Source organism: Lissotriton vulgaris, chromosome 5 (genome assembly GCF_964263255.1).
Source record: "Lissotriton vulgaris chromosome 5, aLisVul1.2, whole genome shotgun sequence".
In the NCBI taxonomy this organism is placed as follows: domain Eukaryota; kingdom Metazoa; phylum Chordata; class Amphibia; order Caudata; family Salamandridae; genus Lissotriton; species Lissotriton vulgaris.
The window spans coordinates 136,509,881-136,527,828 of record NC_141693.1 but is presented as its reverse complement, the minus strand read 5'-3'; the positions used below and the strand labels follow the sequence as shown (position 1 = coordinate 136,527,828).

The 17,948-nt window shown below is 44.3% G+C and overlaps 1 protein-coding gene across 2 annotated transcripts in view; it reads right to left on the bottom strand.

The window, feature by feature from the left end:
- The window catches only part of SARDH (sarcosine dehydrogenase), an 850,014-nt gene that overhangs the window by 506,965 nt on the left and 325,101 nt on the right, over positions 1–17,948 (bottom strand). For both annotated transcript variants that reach the window (XM_086921071.1, XM_086921072.1), the window contains exon 10: positions 3,011–3,101. In XM_086921071.1, coding sequence (XP_086777197.1) covers positions 3,011–3,101 — 91 coding nt within the window. The remainder of the gene's footprint in view (positions 1–3,010; positions 3,102–17,948) is intronic.

Here is a 17,948-nt window from a genome sequence, read left to right as displayed (position 1 = left end):
TTTGTATCCTATTTTAAGGATCATTTGGATTAGCCAGTGCATTGGAATAGGTTTAGACACATCCACTTCTTTGTTAGATCTCAGCATTGAATCTTGCACAGATCGGGGTGGGCGGGGGGGGGGGGAGGATTATATGTAGCTATATATATGCGACTGGTTCAGATCTTTGCTTTCAGCCTTCAAAATGAACTGAGAATCATGGTAAATTGGGCAAGAAATACACCCAGAGGTGCTGCATTAAAGCTCTGTTGGGAACCGCTGCATAAAGGACGCATTCTTTATTTCTATCACAGAATGAGTCATTTTCTCCATTGTGAAAGTGTGATGCTTTCATTTCCTGCTGTTATTGTGTTTTTAATTGCAGACACAGTACAACAAAAGCATATTCCTCAACTCATTAAACGCTGTGCAGCAGCCTCCGGCTCTCAGATGTGCGTGTCCTGAGAGAAGCTCTCGCCTTTTTTGAAGCCCTGAGCAGAGCGAGAAAGGATAGGTAAGTGGGGGCAGGTGCTGCAGAGGGCTCCAAAGCCACCATCCATCCCACTTTACTGGCAAGTGGATTCAGTGTTGTGTATAAGCCACCACTGGGAACCTCTTGAGTGTGTGGGATACATAGGATAATTACACCATGGAGTGCAGGTGATACAATTGCTTAGCTCACATTAACCTCTTCGATGTGTCCGACGTCACGGTGGGCGTGTGCGTCGGACGGTTAGGAGCCGTCCGATCTGTGCATGCGTCAAATTCCAGGGCATTTGCGTTGCAGCGAAGCAGTTAAACTATCCTTTCTGTCTTCTCTCCCTGGTGGCAGGCTTGGGAGTGCAGTATGAAGTGGGTGGTGCGTCCACCCAATGAATAGTATAAAATCAGGGGACACTCTTTCCACCCTGGAACCATGCGCAGACTCGGGGTAAACGCATTCGAAGGCCACGGCAGCTTTGTGAGTTGGTAATACCCCATCTGTAGGTCTTTAGTAGGACTGCAAGGTGATAAAACACCCTCGTTCCCTGACCAGGAAGCCCCAAACACGCTCCCATAGGACAGCACACCTACAACCTGCTGGTCATTGCATTGTCTGTTGTGCTGAATCAGGGGCGGCTCTAGGCTCATGGTGGCCCTGGGCAGGGAGTGTAGGTAGGGGGCCCCGGAAGAGGGGTCTGGGCAGGGCGGAGAGTGGAGCTCAGGAGGGGGGGGGGTCAGGGTGTTTGGAAGTGGAACAGAGCCGGAGGCCGCCAAATCCCTGCCAGGGGCCGCCACGCAAATATGTATCCATCCTCAGAGGATTTTTATATTAAGGATATATGTTGATGTGGTGGCCCCTGGGGTTTGGTGGCCCTGTGCAGGTGCACAGCTTGCACATGCCTAAGGCCGCCCCTTGCTGAATGGGACACCGTGAGTCTGGGTCTTAGTTATAACGAGCGCCAGCGTGCCCGTCACCAGGAACATATTTTAGCAAGATTTGGTCAGCACCATTTGAAATGTGCACAATTGAAGACCAACTCGTGCAGCCATTTGACTACATTATGCAGGAGAAAAACACAAATCATGCTGCGATTAAAGACAAATTATGTGGCATATTATGTGAATAAAGAAAAACTATGCCTCATTCTGTGGCACTACTGATAGTTACTATGAGATTTTAAAATAAATCGGTGCAAAAAAAGTATTGTAATGCTAGGAAAATGCATGGGTTGCTCAATAAAGAAAAATATACACATGGAGCAGAACCTATTATTTATCCCAAAAAAAAATGTTTTCATAGCAGTATGAGAATGCTAACACTGTGCTTTCTCCTCCCGAGACAGCAGTAGATTGCAACAATATTTTGCACAATACTCAGCAGAAAACAATTCCTTGTGTCCAATCTTGTAATGAAAATTACGCCTACTCTAGCTGGCTCATTACAGTTCTGCTTTAACTACAGGGTGTCTAAAAACTTCTCTGCAGTGCACTATAATGCATTCATATTTTTGTAAACGTAAACCTTTCTCTCTAGGAGACAGCTTAGTAATCAAGACAAAGGGAACAAAAAAGGCATTCAAAATGTTTGGGATTATTTGGATACCCACTGAAATAACAGTGGCTTCAAAAACATTTCCATGAAAAAGAAGGAATGGTTCGCTTCAACCAGTTTGAATAACATATATAGGAGGTATTCTGTGAATTGTGTTACAATAGATCACAAACCTCCAGCTGACATCAAACAAAAAAAACTTTCAAGAAAGGCCTATTGATAAGGATTGATCATGGTGCAGTAATTGACACACACGACTGCTTTATAAAAAGGCTTTTTAAGGACTTTATTTTCAGCCGCATACAAAAGCACACCCCCACTCCATCAACTGGGAAAGTTTAAATCTTATCAACAAGAGTATACTTTTACAAGCTACACCATCCAACAGCTGAAACCGGACCTGTGTCCTTTTGAAATGTGTTAGGAGCAGTGTTGCACCCAATGAGCAACGATTTTAATAACATTTAATATGCTAGAGCTTTAAACAGGTTTTATTTTTACAAAAAAATGCAAATTATGCTTTATGGTTATGTGGCAATTGTTGCAAATACATACTTAAGAGGAAAAAGCCACAGTTGCGTAGTCACCTTTTTCCAGTGGCAATGGCTATTGCTTACAATAATGTTCATATAATTTGTGTCAATGTGCTAGTTCAGTTCAAAGCATGTGTTTATTTAGACCTTAGTCTTTTAAACAAGGTTTCCTTAAAGAAGATGACATGCAAATACAAAACTACTCAATATAAAAGACAGTACAAAATACATTTAAAGCTCAATTCATGCAGCCAATAAAATCTGCATTCTCTAAAATCATCATTGTGTCAATGTGCCCGTTTGTCTGTGGGATTGAACGTTCTCCACACTATGACACACACTTTCCATTCACTGTGGCATTCGACACGCCATGAACTGGTTTAATAAGGAAAGCATTCCAAAGCTTAGGGAATCTTGGCTTTCCTTGGCAAGGATTCTAAAGTTGTAAGAGAAAGATACTTGCCTGATATCATAGCCATACATATCCTTTTCTGGACGTCCATGTACTATCCAATGAGCCAGCTCCTTTCCACAACCCCCTCCAAGCATCATCCCTGCCAATCAAAAAGAGGAGTTGTGAGGTATTGCAAGTGTGCCGGTGGAAGGCAGACACCATAGGAAATTCATGACATTGAGACTCGAGAAGGATGACAACGTGGAGGAAGTGTGAGAAGGTGGGAGTGAGGATGGAGTGTCATAAATTAAGGCAGAGGGGGTACTGGGTAGAAGGTAAGATAAGGAAAGGCGCTTGTGAATGTGGTGAGATGTGAAATGGTGTATTAATGATGGTTGAAAGAGTCCAGGTGAAGCTGGTATGAGGGATGAAGGGGGAAAAGTCAGAAGAGGGGAGTGGAAACACCACAGGGGTAATACCACAGGTGAGGAGAGCTTGTATTATTCACAGAGAACAGGTGAAGGGAGGACCTGGGATAGAAGATAAACAAAGCAATGGTGAGAGAATTGAAGAAGAGTCATGGATGGGTGGGGGCATAGTGGAAGATAGAAGACAGAAGAGAGGGAAATTGTTAGACTGAGGAAGAAATACAACACCGGAGAGGCATGGACGGACCGGGTATGAAAGAAAAATTTAGCCACGAGCAACAACATAGATGTTAGAGGTGAGGTAAGATTCAATAGAGGGTAAACAGAAGGAGAAAACAGTATGAATTATTGCTTGGTTTAAATGTGAGACACACATTAGGTTCTATAGGCTGTAAACAAAAGACAAAGTCATTGTTACAGTCTTAAACAGTCAAAAGAAAAACGTCCTTCAAATCATCTTCACTCGCCTAACTTAAGGGTTACCCCCTTATGGAGCAATATTTGGTAGAATTGCACAACTCTAGCTCATGCTGATCAACTTGAATGGCTGACTTATAGAAAAAGCAATAGGTACCAGACAGAGGAGAGAGTATGAGATAATGGAAAGTAGTGTAAAGCAGAAGTACTTTGGTTGTGGTGGTCTGTGGAAAAATTGGGTGGTAAAAGTAAGGTTCTTCTATCCCCAGTGGCGAAGCTAGACCTATGGCACTGCGTTTGCCAGCCCGTGATTTCTGTGTTTGCTGCCCCGCGACTGTCCGGTAGGTAAGAGCGCAAGAGGGGAGGGGGGAGGGGGGGGTTGGATGGGGCGTTGCTGGCGATTCCTTTTTTTGCCGGCTGACGATTCATGAGCTTGCCACCCCACAACAGCGCTGCAAGTGGTGCCGTCCTCACTCCCCCCCTCCCCCCACCTTGCTATGCCACTGTCTATCCACATTTTGCCACAGGATCAGAGCCATCTGAAAACGTTGGAAAATCATATCAACAGACTGTCAAATTCCCCTACACAAGTGATGGGGAGCTAGTTGGAAAAATTGAATCATTCATTGAGGTTGCTCCTGCAGTGGCAAATGTATTTTTTTAAAATACGAGTTGCTGGCGCCCAGCATTTCTTCATGCATACTAATGTGTACTACAAGCTATAGCAAACACAAGGAGATGATGGACGGGGAGATGAAACTTTTCAGACACTCACCCCCAGTCACAGATCTGGGTTGAATCCATCATCATTCCTTAGCTCACTTCGCCACCCCAGTTCAGACAAAGGTATATGTAAATCAGTCTTGACCTTGTGCGTCATGGGAACAGTCCAGACCGAACTGCCAAGACTTGTCTTCCCTGGACCAGAAGCAAGCATCCTGGGACCGGTTTCGAGGTAACAGACCTCATCCACCAGGCAAGCTTGAATCCAGTAGCAAAGTGAGCAAGGGACCCATGTCTGAGCATATCCTGCCAACTTAGGGCAAACAAAGCAAACACAAGGAGATGATGGACGGAGCGCTGAAACCTTTCAGACACTTACCCTCCAGTCATAGATCTGGGCTGAATCCATCATCATTCTTTAGCTCAATTCACCACCCCAGTTCAGACGCAGCTATATGCAAAAAAGTCTTGACCCTGTTCCTCATGGGAACAGTCCAGCTGAAACTGCCATGTCTTCCCTGGACCAGAAACAAGCATCCTGGGACCGGTTTCAGGGTAACAACCCTCATCAGCCAGGCTAGCTTGAACCCAGTGACAAAGTGAGCAAGGGACCCATGTCTGGGCATACCCTGCCAACTTAGGGCAAACAAAGCAAACACAAGGAGATGATGGATGGAGCGCTGAAACTTTCAGACACACACCCCCAGTCACAGATCTGGTTTGAATCCATCATCATTCTTTATCTAACTTCGCCACCCCAGTTCAAGTACAAGCCATAACCATATAACCACCATCAATAATATAATTTGCTCAAGGATTCATACCCTAGGACAGGGGAAATTGACTGCTATTTGTTGCCTAGTAAATTAGGCACCATTTCCGGAAGGAAATATACCTGAAAACAGTAATCATTAAGAAAGACAGTCTCATAGCCAGGGGTAGAGGTTTTGGGGGCCTGTCCGCAAGGGACAACAATAGCATAGGATGGATCATTGGTGTTCTTTCTCTGCATCTACTCACAATATTTTTTTTAAAAGCTCAACATGGAGAAGTGCAAATAACAAATTTCCCAATAATTTTGAAGTATTAGAATTATTAAACCTGGACAACTACAGTGCCATTTCAGGCATAGAGAGATGCAACAAATTGAAATGTTCAGGTAGTGTCAAATAGCATTTTTAAAACACTTGTGATCAATAAAATTGATGAAATATGAATAGAGCATAATAGCAACTACACATGGGTTTGTGTTTTCTCCTTTAAACCTGCCTTAGTGAAGTTTGAGGCAAATGGTGAATTTTAGGCACATTTTACTAACCTCCACTGATAATACTTGAATGGTTTTAAAGTTTTTAAAGTTTAGAAACACATTGGCACATTGTTTTGAGTACACAGATATGGTGAATAAGAAGAAGTAATTTCACTGTCATTCAGCACTTCAGAAATTGTGCCTTCCTACCGCAGGCAAGACCTCAATGGAACTCCCACTAGGACAGGCAGAAAAATTAGGTTATGGGTTCTCAGAGGAATCAAGAGCATGGGCACTGCTCAGAAAGTGTTAGGGACTATTCAAAGGAGAAAGACCTGGACAGGCTGATATTGTGCCAGATCCTAGAACCCAGTGAATAAGTTGTGCAGGTGGTGGGAACCAGCACTCTTTTTTGAGGGTAGATTTTATCTTCAGGCTTTGATGCAGAGCAAGGGAGTGAAGGGCAAACGAAGTGTGAGAAACATAACAAAATTGTGAAGGTAGAGGATAGCAGAGTTGAGAAGAACTTGCACGAGTAAAAGAACGGAAGTGCAGGATAGTGGAAGAAAAAGGTGTGAGGTGGAATAAAAACTAGACAGCCTTGGCACTGACAGCTCTGGCAATCAGTAATGCCAGTGATGGGGTTCAAATAAAGATCTGGACCCCCTGCAATCTGTTTGTAACAAATTAACCACTGTTTGGACACAACATGGACAGTTAGTGATACTGACACAGTTTGACTCCAGACGCTTACTCTCTACTAGTTTTTATGTCTGTGGCTGCCTGAACAATGCTTCTAAGTTGATTACCAGCAGGTATGCATATCAATTCTAATAATGAATACACCTCAACCAAAGAGGGAAAGAAGAGCCCCTCTTCCATATGCACATGAGTAGCCTGATTGAAGATCCCTATGTTGTAAATGTTAGGCAATATTGTATTTGCCAACATTAGTCCTCTTTGTGCTGAGGGCACTGTTGTCTAGTTAAGAAGATAAACTTGCTTGTTCTTAGGCCCATGGTCTGAGTGTTTTTGATCCCCTAGTCTATCTCTTAATATCTTAACTTCTGACCTACTTCCTGACTTGTACATGGGCAATGCTCAAGAGCCAGAATTGGGTGAACTGGGCTGCCATTAGCCAGCATTCTCCATTCAGATGACATAAATCTGTAGAGCCAGATCAAAGCAGGCCAGCAAAAACTGTAAACTTTTTGGGTTATTATACTTCCAAATCACGCCATGAAATCGATCTAAAAAAGACTAAGGTAGTTACAGTCTCTAGAATGGTTCTTAAACAGCTCAATGCTCACACTGGCTCAAGAATACAAGCACCTCCAAACAATCTGTTAGACCTGTCAGCCTTAGCGTGGTCTTCCGCCAAACTGTTTGCCTACCTCCTCCATTTTTTTGCTGATCTCATTTTTGCTGGCTTTAGGACTCTGCACACTTTATCACTGCTAACCAGTGCTCACCCCTTAAAACATGGTAACATCGGCTTATTCCCAATTAGCATATTTAATTTACTTATAAGTCCCTAATAAAGTGGTACATGCACCCAGGGCTTGTAAATTAAATGCTATATGTGGGCATGCAGCCCTATTGTGCAACCCACTTAAGTGGCCCTCTAAACAGGTCTCAGGCCTGCCAATGTGTGTACAAGTTTTAACTGCCATTTCAATCTGGCCAAATTATCCTTTGGCCAGGCCAAAACCTTCCTTTATAATACATATATGTCACCCCTAGGATAGGCCCTGGGTAGCACAGAGGACAGGGTGCAGTGCATTTTTAAAAAATGGGCATGCACTTTTACATTTAACATGTCCTGGAAGTGAAAAACGATTACATTTGTTTTTCACTACTGCAAGGCCTACCTCTCCCATGGACTAACATTGGAGTTGCATCATTACATTTAACAAGCTGTAATTTAAAAATGGGAGCAGGTGCTGAGTTCATGTTTGGTATCTTTGGAATTGTAATGAAAAATCCTAACTCACATTGAAGTCAGATTTTAAATTACAATTTTGAAAATGCCATTTTAATATTGACTCTTTTTCGTATCTATGAAAGTACAAGACTGTTTTTTTGGTTTATTTAATTTTGTGTCAAATAAGTGTTAGGAAACCGGTGTAATTTGGGGAAATGGTTGTGTCATGTGAAATTCAAATGTAGGAAACATTTGTTTTTGAACGTGTTATATGTAATGATGATTTGATCTAGGGCCCAAGGGCCCCTGATACCTTTGTTTTACGTGATCTAATGTGTTTGACACAAGAAATGGTCATGAAAGAATACACAAATTGGGAAATAAAAACCAAGGTTCATGGCACATAAAATCCCAAAAATCAATGTTTTTATAAACCATTCCTACTAAGGCAAAACACATCTGTTTATACTATTGATGTGGTCTAGCCATAGGTTTAGTTATAGGCGCAACCCCTAAAGTTTGAATAATTTTTAGAAAGTTGCCCTTTTCCTTCTTTAACTATTTAGTTCCTGTAGTCTGTACCTGGGTCACATGAATGGATGTAGCTAACAGGTGAGCTGTGTGTATTTCTCCTAGACAGCCACATATAATTAGCTTAGGTGTGCATGAATGAGCCATCACTGGCAGGATGGGAGGGAGGAGCTGGGCACAGCTCTAATTACATTTTAATAGGCTGTGTCCTACCTCCATGCAAAGGGCCACATAATCCCTGTAGTTAGTTTAGAGCTAGGACAGGGAAGGTAGGGTGCCTGGGGACTTCAAAGAGAAACTTATAGAAGCTTCTACCCCATATCAAAGGCACAACTGGGTATAAATACTGGACTTCAGACACCAACTCTTCAGTACACTTCTGGACCTGTGGATACTCTGCCAGGAAGAAGGACTGCTGAGCTGCTGAAGGACTGCCGCTCTGCCAGACTATTTTACTACTGCCTTGCTGTGCTCACCTGTTGCCTGCTGCCCTCTCCTTGGGTGAGAAGAACTGGGTCTGCATTTCTGGAACCCAGGACTCCCAGAGTGACTCCAATGGTTAGTGTGTTGGCCTCCTGTTCTGAGCTACAATAACATAACAGACTGCCAACTACCTGCATTAGCGCTCGTATCCAGCTGGAGCAAGCCCATGACCCACAAGTGGTGCCTCTGTAATCCCGGATCCTTGGTGTGGCCTCAGAAAGGCTGAATTGAGGTTGTTGGGCTCCTTACGCCCGTGAACGGGCCCTGTGGTGCTGAATTCTCGACACTAGCACAGCCAGACAATGAAAAGTTCCGTCAGCCTGACTCTTTGTGCTACAGCATTGACCCCTCATGTGGAATGATCACGTGTAGCACCGGCCCGACTGCAAAACACCAGTCTGGCCAATTGTGACAACAACAGGGTCCTTGTACTACAACAACAACCCTCCGCAATGCCTGGCCAGCTCTTTGCACTACATCGATGACCATCCGCAATGCTTCCTTGCTCATTGCGGCCCCCTCCACTGCAAACTGAATTCTTAGTGCTGGACTGAGAAGGTAATTTTTCAGTGGGACTAACCTGGTCACTGTATCCGACCCACACTCCATTGTGGCTGGCCTGAACTTGTGACTTATTCCCGGTCTCATACGACCAGATACCCAAAGTTGATGCTTTGTGCTTTTTGGCACTATTGCCCCCTAAAACCTTTAAAAATTCAGAACTTCGGCTCTACTGATGTTTGACATTTTGATCTTGGGCCGCTTGCCTAGAGGATTTCTGTTTCACCAAACATTGCCCTTTGCTACTGGAGTAGCTTTTAAAGACCGTCCATCTGCCACTGAACGGAGAGTGTGTAAAGGACCAACTGCGTGGCCGCAGCGGAGGTGAGAGGCGCGGCCCCCGGGACTGCGAGGACCAGCATTCACCATCAACAGCTGGGCCCTCTTCCCGCCTGAGCCGCGCCCCCTCCCAGTGCCCGCCTCCACCGGTTTGCTGATAACCTCTCGCGGCCCCCGCTTCACGGGGGCCGCTCGCCTAGAGGATTTCTGTTTCACCAAACATTGCCCTTTGCTACTGGAGTAGCTTTTAAAGACCGTCCATCTGCCACTGAACGGAGAGTGTGTAAAGGACCAACTGCGTGGCCGCAGCGGAGGTGAGAGGCGCGGCCCCCGGGACTGCGAGGACCAGCATTCACCATCATTAGCTGGGCCCTCTTCCCGCCTGAGCCGCGCCCCCTCCCAGTGCCACGCCTCCTCTCTGCCAAATCGGATTTAAGTAAGCCCAGTAACGCGCATCACGGGACGCGCACGGGTCGCAGTCCGGGGCGAAGACCGGGCAAAGAGCGGGCCGTTTGAGGCCGTTCGAGAACGTGAGGAGACCGGGCCGGGCCCTCCCTCTAAGTTCTGCATAAAACGTACTTTTCACACTAACTATTATCCACCCACGTAAAAAGACTTTGCGAATCTCTTCTCCCGAAAATGAACACCAGGGGTAGTAAGGCCAAGAAGGCAAAAAAGGGCGGGATTGGCGAACAGCTGTTAGGGCCTACGGACGATTTTATCACTAAGGCAAACAGCTTTATTGACCAAAGCATTAGCCTAATAGAGGGCAGAGTATCCACTGACCTCGCGATCGCGAGACAATCCTCTATGGGACCATTGGCTACAGCAAGATCCCCAGAGGCAGAGGGTTCTTTAGCACAATCGTTCCAAGGTAACAAAAGACTTAGTCTTCCGAATGTTGTAGACCTTTCAGCCTCCCAACTTTCTCTATCACTCTCAAACTCTGACCTAGAAAAAACACCTGAAATTGTACGTGACCACACACCAGAGGAAGTAAGACAAGCAAGAGGGAGGAGAGAGGGGGCTGTTAAGAAAAGAAAGGACAAGGAAACAGTAGAAAAACCCGCAGTCAATAACATGGCTGACACAACAGTCCCAATTGTGACCTCAAACTCAGTAGGTCCTACCCCTAAAATGGTTGACATTACCGACCATCAGGTACTGGTACACCATTCCTCATTTAATAATATTCCAAGCACCATTGTTTCAGGTTCACCTGTTCTAATCCCTCACAGTAACGAACCTGACACCCCGGACCTGGTAATCAAAATTACCTCATTATTACACTCTTTCTTTCAACCTCTTGAAACCAGACTAACTAACATCGAGAAACAATTGCTAAAAATATCAACATTCATACAATCCAAGCCAACTCAAGAACTGCAAAAAAAGGGAATAGACAATCCGCCCGCACATGTTCCACAAAATTAAAAAACAACTTTAACCTGTCCTCTACCCAAACAACAATTAGTAGCAAAAGTCCCCACAGCAGGGAAATCGCTCCCGGAAGCCACAATATCAACCCCTCAGAGTAATATAACGTCAAAAACTCCTGTAACAACAACAACAACTCTAAAGACGCCAGCCCCCAAAACACCAGCGCCCACAAACTCAACCCAGAAAAAACCAAACCTTACAGCGAACAAAGCAACCACGAGAGGAGCTCATGAGGGCAGACCCTACACGAATCTGCCACCTGAAGCATCACCATTCGTGGTTGTGATGACGGGGGTACCAGAACTAACGGGGAGACCATAGAGCCTAATTGGTCCTTAAAAAATAAGGTCCAATATTGGCTAAATACAAATCGGCCCATCCCCCCCAATTGGTCTAGTAGGATAGCAACAGTAAGCAGGACCCCATGGGTGGGACACACCAAAAAAGTATTACAGGGAGACTGTATTGTGATCACTTTTGAGGATCCTCGAGTGGTCGAATACATATGCTCCTGGGAACAACACAATACAAGCGGTGGGATTGACACAAAATGTCTTTCCTTTTTCTATCCTAAGAAACACTACAACTACCGCCTTAACGAATTCGACAATATTTGGCGTAAAGCAGTCCCACAGCTCTAGGAATTTAACATCCCTAGACCAAAAACGGCCCGCGACAAAATGAACATGAGACCCCTTGGTGGCCGGTAGACCCCAATTATCACCAACAGGATGGCCCATGGCAGATCATGGGACCCCGTAATAGAGGAAGAGAATGGGAGCAATGGGGTGCACCACCGCAGCGACCATACAGATCTAGTTATAGAGAAGTACCACACTAGGAAAATTGGTCGGGCATACCGACCATGAATCGGTTTAGCGGCCTAGAAATGGTCGATTGACCATCACCCGAAACTCCCCCTGATGAACAGCCCACTCTACCCCTAGAGCTGGCACGGAAGACGACCGCAGTCCAAGAGAACAGGACACAACCCCTCTCCGTTATTTTTTGGAATATTGCGGGTCTCCGCCCCAAAATAGAGGACGGCTCAGCCGCCCAGTTTCTTGAAGAAGGCAATATAATATGCCTCCAAGAAACATGGGCCATGAAAGAGCTACATATTGTGGGTTATAAAACATTTTTTCCCCAGCCCTCCCCAGCAGTGCGGGTAGGCCTAAGGGGGGCTTGGCCATATACATAGCGAATACTATTCCAACCCTGAAGTTACTAAAAACAGAATCCACGCCAAACTTTCAATTGCTTTCCCTTTCAGTAGGTAAAGAAGCCATTGTTATCCTAATAAACTTTTATAATAACTTAGAGGAGGACCTTTTCATTAACACCCTCTTGATAATTCAGGAAAAAATTGCCAAATATAGACAACAATACAAAAAAAAGGCCGCTGTCCATCTATTATGGGGAGGGGATTTTAATTTACACCCCTGCCCTCGTTTGAGCAATCAGAATTGCGGGATAGTGGACGAGTATGATAACCCTCTTGTGCACTTTCACCATGATGGAACAGGGGAAGCAATGAACAACCTTCTTACAGACCTGGAATTATCAATAGTAAATAAGAAAAACCCTGTTAACAATGCTTTAGACCCCACATACCTAGGGAGGGGGCATGAGACCACCGTTGACTATATTCTTTCAACGGATGGGCTGAGGCATCTAATTAGGGACTTCACCCTACTGGCAAACACTCTAAGCGATCATTCAGCGCTTAGACTGGATTTAGATCTCTTAAATCAATTAACGCACACAACAATAATCGCACACACTCTATCCCAAAACCGACTCGAACTGGGCAGAATAAATGGATTTACGTTAAAATGGGGGAAGATAGATCCAATCCAACTAACCAACAATCTAATAAAGACACTATACCCCAATATAATAAAATGTCTAGACCTAGAAACAGATGATAACACCATTCTCGAAAATTTTAAGATCATCTTGGATAAAATAAAAGTAATGTTGACCAGAAAAAACAACCAAAATAACACAAAACCATTAGGCTGGTTTAACCATGATTGTACCATTTCTCAAACCAAGTTAAAAGAGGCTCTTAGACAACCGCAAAGAGACCAACAACTGATCCAGCACTTAAGGCTGCAGTATAAAAAGGCTAGGAAACTGAGGAAACAAGATGGGACGACTTACATAAAAGTACACTTACAAGAAACAGCGAGTCCTTCTGGTGAATAGTAAAAACCCCTTTTCTCTCTGATTCCAACAGACCCCAGATCGACGTAGCAATAGAAGAGGAAACCTGGGTAAACCATTTTTCTCATATTTTTAAATTAACATCTCCAACAGAAGAATCACATTATCCCCTTCCTCCCATCGACTTTCCAATCAACCTACAATTTGATATACTTGAGGTAGTGCAGGCTTTGAATTTAAGAAAAGGGGGAAAAGCGCCAGGACCAGATGGGGTACCTGTAGATCTTTTTAAACACCTCCCGGATCTCTGGGCCCCCATACTGACAAGAGTATGCACTGCGGCAGCGAAAGTGGGATTGATGGAGTCTTGGTCCAACTCCATCATGGTACCTATTTTTAAAAAGGGGGACCGCCAAGATGTTAAATGTTACCGTCCCATTTCTTTATTAGATTCTCTAGGAAAAGTAGTTGGTAGAATAGTCCTAGAACAACTCCAGGAATGGGCAGACGAAAGAAAAATCCTATCGGACTTACAATTCGGGTTCAGAGAAGGGTTCGGAACCGTAGAACAGGCCCTCAACCTAAGCCCTATCGTGTCCAAGTACATTCACGCGAAGCAGGGGACAATGTACATGGTATATGTGGACTTGTCCTCTGCTTTCGACTGCGTATCCCACGTGAAGCTATGGTCTCTTTTGAGAAACATGGGGGTGGACCCTCCATTCCTGGATTTCTTAAGATAACTATACTCGGACGCTTCTGCGAGAGTGCGCTATGGGACAAAGGGAGAGCTTACTGCATCATTTAGAGTAGAGTGAGGAGTCAGGCAGGGGTGCGTCCTTGCCCCCTTCCTCTTCTCCCTGTATACAAATGGGCTGGAAGAGAAGATGTTAAGGGGGTGGCAGGACCTGCCAAGACTAAGACAACGCCTGATCCCCGCACTGCTCTACGCGGATGACGCAGTTATCCTGGCCCGCACACCAATAGAACTCCAGAAATCCCTGAAGAAATATGCTGAATTTATGGGCGCTTTAGATTTGCACATAAATGTCAAAAAAACTTTTGTAATGGTGGCTGGTGGAGGGCGAAAACGCACAAAGAACATCCTCCTAAATGAACAAAAACGTGAGAGAACTCCCCAGTACCCTTACCTGGGCATAATGATTGATGAAAGACTAAATTGGAAAGCAGCCATTGAGTCCAGGAGACATCTTTTTAAGAGAGCTATCGTTGCTTTGATGAACTTTTCACAAAGACTCGGAAGGAGACCACCAGTTGAGCTGCTAAAAATGTACATTGCAAAATGCCAAGCCATCGATCTATATGGGGCCGGTGTCTGGGGACACGCTGACGTTAGATCTCTCCAAATAGCTGAGAACTCGTTTATGAGATTTCTTCTATCTGCCCCAAAGTGCTCTTCCATCTACGCATGTCACGCGGAACTGGGAATCCCCTACATAGAGGATTTGATAAAAGTTCAGCCATTGTTACTCTGGAGACGCATTTGGTTATCAGACAAGAACATGCTGACCAAAAACATCCTAGAGGACTCAATGGCACTGGATCGTGCGCACAAAATAGCCTGGCTCACCTATATCAGGCGATTCTTCACAGACTTGGGCTTGGAAAGATACTATCTCACTCCAGTAACCCTAACTGAGATAACTAAGAAAGACCTGAAACAAAAAGCCATGAGTCATATAGAGACTCTCAGAATCACTCTGCTTTCAACCAAACAATCTGTACAACACGCAAATATGGTACAGCTTACTCCACAAATTCAGCCCTATCTCACACTGGAAATCACCACATATGACAAGATGCTCCTGACTAGACTCAGACTCAACCTTTTCCACAGACTAGTGGCCTTCCCATAAAAGAACACTTGGGACCCAAAGCTGACTTTATGTCCATGTGACGAGACCTCACCACAGATGTGTATGCACACGATACGGTTTGTAAATATTTTCACTCTCACCGGAAAATTTGGTTATTCCCATTGCTAAAGTCTTGGGGTTTCAGACAATGTCGCCCGGCTATGCTATCCCTACAGATGCTAGACTCTGAGCGCACCTGTTACCATGTACTGAACTTTTTAAAATGTATTATCAGGCATCGGAATAATCTTTAAACTTGAGCGAACTTATATCTCTTTTGGTAATTTTACTAAATGTACTGTGTTGCAATTTTTATATTGTTGCTTTTATGGTTTTACTATGATAAAAACAGAATAAAGAATTTATTATATTTTGTTCTTGTTATATTTATTAAAAATGTCTCAATTTTTCTAATCCGGTTGCAGGCTCCTTTTGTTGTGTGTCTTCAATGTGTTACTGTTTGAAGTGTTGCACAAATAGGTCAAACATTGCCTTGGAGTTAAGCCTGACTGCTCTGAGTCAAGTTACAAGAGGGTTGAGCTCAGGTTAATTCAGGGTTTGCTTGTTACTTCACCCTGAGAAGAATTGTGATGGTGCTTGAGAAGGGTTTCATCTCCCCCGCCCAACCAGTAATCCAGTTTCTTACAGAATCCTAATTGGAAATAGATCAAGCAGTCCAACAAGGGCAATCCCGTTCATAAAGAGTAGGTACACCATTCCAGTTTTGAGCAAGACTGTAGCTGGCTCCTGGCCACCCTTGTAGGCCTTCCAATGTAGGCCTACAATGAAGAAAGTCCCCCTTAGTTGTCCCATTGGGCACGCAAATTCTTACAAGTTTGCTCCGAGAAAGTGAATGGCCTGAAGCGGAGATCCATGATTAGCAAATCATACATTACTGGAAGCACCTCGAAATCATCCTTCTGCAACAAACATAGGCATTGGATCCTCTCCCATTAATAGGCTTTTGCGAGTTCAACAACCCTTCTATCAAACCCTACGCTAAAGGTTCTCCAAGGGGAGGCCTATCTAAATACATAGCCATTGATTTTAGGACAAATATATCCAACCTAAAGTTCAATCTTCCTGGCTGCTGGGGGTCTGGTTGGAAAACTGGTCTGTTATAATTAAGAACCAGGTCATTATTCTGAACAACTATATAAATCTGGCACATAGGAACAAGAAAGAAGTAGCCACAACCTTTGTTGACTAACCTCAAGGGTATTTACAACTCAGCCGAATTTATTCTTTCAGGTGAATTAACATTGAATCATTCCTTCTTGACCAATTTGACTCCCAAGATTTAACATGGCAGGCAGTAGTCAAGTGGCCTATGAAGAGGCAAAGTCCAACAAAATCAGTGGAGAGATTCTGTCAGCATGCATGTCCATCAGACTGCAGCCTTTAAAAGGTAGCATTGCTACATACCATCCACCTGCTTGCTCCCATTTTAACTCTAATGCGGGTTCGACTATTGATTTCACCCTGGCGTCATGAGGATTGGCCAATACACTTGCTCCTTTAGAATAGATCTGCACACCAAAAGTGTTCACTGCCCACAAGTAACTGTGTTACATACGGAACTAATGACCCTTCATAAGGCACCCTCACTGTTGTAATCCACAAGCACAGAAAATTTGAAAATATTCAAATGGAATGGTATTCTCACACAGGAGATATGAGAGTAATGCGTAACTCTCCTGTAACAGGCCAGAAACTGGTCACCTCTCCCCTGCAGGCATGGGATCCCGTTGTCAGAATCTGCTTAACCATTATCCGAATACCACTTGTAAAAAGGGACATACGAAAAATAATTCCACCTATCAAAGGTGACTGACTTACTATCCTTGAAAACAGAACGAAATAGTCATCCAGGAGCTCTTAAGAAATATCTGGCAAACCCTCAATTGATTGAAAACATCAGATCATTTAGACAGATGTATAAAAAGCACTCTTGGATCGCAAAGCAGGAGGCCAACAACGTCCAATAGGCAAAACCGATTCACGCATGCAGGGCGAAGAATTCCAAAATCTTCTGGATGATTGTCAACACCCTAGAAAGGGCACATCACATTGCGTTCTATGGTAGCATCAGTGAACAAGCGAGGATAGGTCACCTTGAAAGCCGTTTCAGGGAGTCAGGGGTCCAAGCAACCATCAGATCAAACTCAATCAATCTTGGCCTCATCAAGCGCTGTGCAAGCGAAACTATGTGGTTCTCCCAACAAGAGCTAGAAAGCATCATCAAGAGAAGCAAAACAGAAGCCCCCTCTGGCCCTAACAGGCCCCTAAGTCAGATCCAGCATTTTGGGTGGTCTCACTTACCACAATGTAGTATTCCACCTGTAAGCGAACCATTGTACCCGAATCATGGAGTGGGGCAATTCTCCACCCAATATTCAAAGGCAGCTGTAAATCTGATCCATTGAATTACAGGCTTATTGTCCTATGAGGCAATGAAACAAAATATTTTTTCTGAACTTTTATTGAAAAAACTGTGCACATGGGCAGACAAGCACAAAATAATTTTATTCAATCAAACAGGCTTTCTGCCTGTTGTGAGTACCTTAACATATGTAAGTTCCCTAATCGCTTTGGCCAAAAAGGCGTATGAAACAAGGACATCTTTAAATGTTTGTTTCATCGATCTTAACCCTTTAAGTGCTGCCACCAGCCGAGGGCCGTCGCGACCACTCCCTCCCCAGTGCTGCGCACGACCAACGGCTGATGCAGCCCCGCCCACCCTTTAGAAAGCCCGCACCACGGCGGAAAAACCGCCGCGGTTAAGGAGTTAAGGCAGCCTTTGATCGGGTGATCAGGTTGTTACTATAGGAGAAGTTTGTCTCCTATAGTATAGGGATTCCAGGACCCCTCCTGAAAGCAATTCAACTCCTTTATACCGATACCTGGATCCGTATAAATCTAGGTG